Source organism: Aplysia californica, unplaced genomic scaffold, assembly GCF_000002075.1.
Source record: "Aplysia californica isolate F4 #8 unplaced genomic scaffold, AplCal3.0 scaffold00891, whole genome shotgun sequence".
Taxonomy (NCBI): Eukaryota; Metazoa; Mollusca; class Gastropoda; order Aplysiida; family Aplysiidae; genus Aplysia; species Aplysia californica.
Window position 1 is genome coordinate 55,518 of NW_004798161.1, and position 4,926 is coordinate 60,443.

The following is a 4,926-nucleotide window of genomic DNA, read 5'->3' on the forward strand; positions in this document are numbered from 1 at the left end:
AAAGATCCCTTGGTGGTCTTAAATCGATAAGAGTAGGCTTCGGCCGCCACTCGTGCAAAATTCAAAATTTCCTACCAACTAAAAAATATTAGGTGTGTCCCGCGCGCTCATATGACCTTATGCAGTAGTGAGCACCGTAAAAACACTTACCAAAACACAAAAAAGAATGATAGCCGGAAAGAAGAGGAGAGGGAGGCAAACAGCAATATACAGAGATGCCCTGAATAACTTTGCAACAAATAACATAATGAGAAAAAATGATCTGATCAAGAAGACAGACAACATTAAGTAGTTGGGCACCATGATCGTCAATGTCTGCTCCAGATCTGACACCACAAGAAGAAGAAATTATGCCTGCTATCCATATCTGAGGCTACACGTTAAACACATAACAGATTGCCTCGTGGGAGACTGTGAGGTATGATGCACTTAAGGACCACCCACGTCTGCGGTGTAGCGGATAGGCGCTTTGACATCGCACGCAAAAGACCTGAGCTCGATATCTGTGTGGGGATAATGGTTATCGAGTATCTCGGTCTCTCTGTTTGGGTGTTCCATCCTCTCAGCCCGGACCCACCCTGTCAGACAGGGTCGAAGCCACCTTCCTGAATAATATGTGAGGCAGCATGGCGGAATCAGGCTCTCGTCAATTTTGGGGCACACGGAGTTATTGGTACCATCTTAAAGCTTGTTTATTTTTCTTCCTTTCAAGTAAAAGAGTATCAATTTATCTTGAATGCAAGACAAGATATTCACGATTGAAGCAAGTAGGGGTCGCCCAGTTTTAAAGGTAAAATTAGCGAGAAAATGGCTGCCAAAGTTTGGTGACTTCCAAAGCTTGAGAGTCCTTGGAAACTGTACATTTACCTATTTGTGTCTTTAATCAACGTTTTAAGTAAAAGTCACACAGCAAATTGTTTTTAAATGGACATAAAAAGTACTGAGCCAAAAACTAAAAACTCGATAAAAATTGCCAAATGGGGAAAAAAATGCAGTTTTCTTCAATTTCATTATTTTGACGAGCGCCTGATTTCACCCCGCTGCCTCACATATTGATTGTGTTGATGGGAGCACAAACCACCTACATTTTAAAAAAATCAGTTACCGGCTGACGCATTTTAATAGTAAAACAACCCCCTCCCCCCCCCCCCCCCCCCCCGGGCGGTGCCACTGACTGAAGTGTCTTTAAGCCGTTCCCAAAGGGAGGACATTTCTCGTTCATACACAGTAGAATTGTAAATAGGCTGATTCATCAGTTGTGAAACAATTAATTGTTAGAAGAATGATACCCCCGGGGCAGTGCCACTGACTGTAGTGTCTTTAGGCCATTCCCGAAGGGGGGACATTTCTCGTTCAAGCATAGTAGAATTGTAAATGGGCTAACTCATGTCACGGTCATAACTGTGCCTGATCTACAACAGGGAACTGCTGCCTTTTCTTTCCTAATCCTTACTATTGTCATTTTTTTCCTCTACGTCTTTTGTATGTTTGTCACACTTTTGTGACCCACTATTTCTGGGGTGCCTTGAAGGTCGAAGCAGACTTTGTGCTGTTGAAGCTAGAGAGGTGAGCAGAGTAAGTCAGATTCCCTGTAAGGACTTCTCTGTTGACATCCACCCCTTGGCGCTCATATGACCTTAAGCAGTTGCGAGCGCTGTACAACCTCTATTAAAACTAAAAAACTAAAAAGCAAAACATAAATTAAAAATTACGTCGCCTCCAAACTCACCTTCATCTAACCCATAATCTGGCTGACCGTTATGGGCACCACTATAGGTTTTGCAACAAGCTTCTTTCACTCGTCTTGCTTCTCTGCTCCGTAGTATGGTGTTCTAATCAGTCACGGTTAGTCAACTCTTAAACGTTGTCTTTAGAAAAAGACTCCGTTGTGTGTAGCCTTAAAACACCACCACATGTCACGTGTCTCCCCAGGGCCGGTCACTGTGTTCCTCCTGATTCTCCTGGCACTTCCTCTGGTGATGACCACGATAGGTGAGTGATGTTACCCATATGTTAACGCCAAGAAACATACTGTTCAATTTTGCCCTGACCTTCCTACCCCCCTCCCTCCCCCCCACACACACACCTATTCCAACCCTCATCTTTATTACACCGTTCACCTTCCGCTTTCCTTGAATCCATAAACACACACCCACAAACATACGTGCACACGCTCGCACACTTACACACTCACACACACACACACACACACACACGCGCGCGCGCATATATAAACACGCGTGCCCACACACATACACAAACAAACACATGTAAGCGCATACGCTCTAACAACAAATACCCACAGGGGTGCACAGACACACACGCGCACGCACGCACACACACACACACACACACATGTACGCACACACACACGCACACACACACACACACGCACACACACACACACACACACCACTAGCTAGGATTTTTAATATTGTGACTCCAACGAAAGTAAAGTCTGCCGAATCTTTTTAAATCGATGGATACATTTGCGAAAAGTCGAGGATTAAACCAGAAATCCAGAAAATAGTTTATTTACAGTGTTATTTTTAGCCGTCTTGTGTCAAATGTGGGAACGTATGTGAGGCAGCGTGGTGGAATCAGGCTCTCGTTAATTTTTGGGCATATTGAGTTATTGGTATCATCTTAAAGCTTGTTCATTTGTCTTGCTTTCAATGAACAAGTTAGGAGATTTTTTTGATTGTAGGAGGTGGGGTCACCTGATTTAAGAGATAAAATTATCGAGAAAATGGCTGCCAAAGCTTGGTAAATTCCAAAGCTGGAGAGTCCATAAAAACTGTAAATTTTTATTTCTGTGCCTTTAATCAACATTTTGGGTGAAATCCTCAAAGGAATAGATTTGTAAATGGGCACAAAAAGGTGTTGAGCCAAAAAACAGAAATTTGATAAAAATTGCTAAGCAGGGAGAAAACTGCTGTTTTCTTCGACTTCATTATTTTGACGAGAGCCTGATTCCACCACGCTGCCTCACATATATTCTTTAGAAAATGAATTCAATTTTGGCCTTACTCGCAAGAACATCAAAACACCATCAGTTAGTCCCCTGTCTTCCTACATATTAGGACCATCGACGAAACCAATGTACTTGTGACGCTTAAGATATTAATGTGTTGTTGTTTTTTTAATCCCTCACAATGTTTACAGTGTTTACATGTTCATGGTCATAAATGTTTTTATAGTGTTCCCATCTTTTAATACACCTTAACCCCTTCTTCCAATGTCTCTTTTTCTACCTCAGGTGTGAATTACCTGCACGAGTGCCCACGTGAGCCCAAACTCCCCATTTACCTGGTCGTGGGTGGATGCTTCGGTATCCTCAAGCTACTGTTCCTTCTCTGGAAGCAGATCCGGCGTCACCGCGACGACGTCCTTGACCTTCACGACGACGAAGACCTCCTGACCATGACCCGGATGACCAACATGGCGCTGAATGTCTTCCTGTCCGTCTGGTTCGTCTTCGGTCACTACTGGCTCATCCGGATCTGGGAGCCGCACTTCGAAGCTCCTCTCCACGAGCCCAGAAACTGGTGCGACCGCACAGTGTTTACATTCACTTTCTGGCAGCTGGTGATCTGTCACGTCATTCTGGGAATACTGATTCTGGTTGCCATGGTGCTGTACTGCTGCTATATCTGCATCAAGTGCGGTCCTAATAGTGGGAATGAAAGTCTAGTAGGGCTGGATAGTAGCTCCGTTGTTAGGGACGCTTCTCGCGTGGACGCTCATGGCGAAAAGAAAAACAATGACGTAACCGTAATGGATTCTCATGGGGATACGGACGATTGTGTAACAAATATGGACGCCAAAACGCCGCTGGGATTTCAAAGGCCACCACCGAAGAGATGACATCAAACAGCTCTATAAGGACAATTTGGTTGTTCTTCTTTCTTTCAAAAGAATAATAATAATTATGACGTTATGGTTTTCCAAGAGCTGCTTGTCCGGATCTCCACACAAAAGAGTGCGTCGTTTTCAGCTTACGTCGGGGCAATATTGACATTTAAAATGCGGCCAGTACACAATCACCCGTCTTGGGGTCGGGTACCATTCCAACGAGAACATACTTATTGTTTGTGAGGCAGCGTGGTGGAATCCGGCTCTCGTTAATTCTTGGGCATGTAGAATTATAGGTATCATCTTAAAGCTTTTTCACTTGTCTTTATTCGGATGAAAAAAATATGCATTTATCTTGAATACAAGTCGAGATATTTGTGAATGAAGGAGGTGGGGGGCACTTGTCTTCAGAGGTAAAATTAGTGAGAAAATGGCCGCCAAAGATTAGTTATTTCCTTAGTTTAAGAGTCCGTGGTAACTGAACATTTACATTTTTCGTGCCTTCAATCGACATTTTTCAGAAAAATCCACACAGAAATGAGTTCTTTAATGGACACGAAAGGTTTTGAGCTCTAAGAAACAAAATTTTGATGAAAATACACAAACCTGCGAAAAAATGCAAGTTTCTTCACTTTGATTATTTTGACAAGAACCTGATTCGACCACGCTGCCTCACATTTTCTCGTGGTTGCATGTGAACACGATGCTCACAGAGAGTGCTCTCGGTCAATATGTTGCTTCTGTGCATTCACTCATCACATACATTCATGTTTTATTGACGTCATAAATCCTAAAACCTTAACTTATCTGTAAATAATAACTCTTCGACGACAGTTCTGCTTAGCATTACCCATAGACTGCTCACTCTCAAGGCCGACGTTCTTTGTTCTTTAAAAAAACAGCAAGAAAACCTTCACAGCAAAGTGTAGGTGGGCTCCCTGGCCAGAACCATTACTTCCAGATGAAGGATGATACAGCACCCAGTCTCGTATATCATTATAGTAGAATGCGTAGGCGCTTCCTGTCCCCCTTCCCCATCCTAATTCCTTTCCGTCTTTCATTTGGCTCTAA

The 4,926-nt window shown here is 43.3% G+C and overlaps 1 protein-coding gene across 1 annotated transcript in view; it reads left to right on the forward strand.

Moving 5' to 3' along the window:
- The window catches only part of LOC101849502, a 56,010-nt gene extending 52,073 nt beyond the window's left edge, over positions 1–3,937 (forward strand). The window contains exons 4-5 of the mRNA XM_035972891.1: positions 1,933–1,992; positions 3,260–3,937. Coding sequence (XP_035828784.1) covers positions 1,933–1,992; positions 3,260–3,867 — 668 coding nt within the window. The 3' untranslated portion in view covers positions 3,868–3,937. The remainder of the gene's footprint in view (positions 1–1,932; positions 1,993–3,259) is intronic.
- The last annotated feature ends 989 nt before the right edge of the window (positions 3,938–4,926 follow it).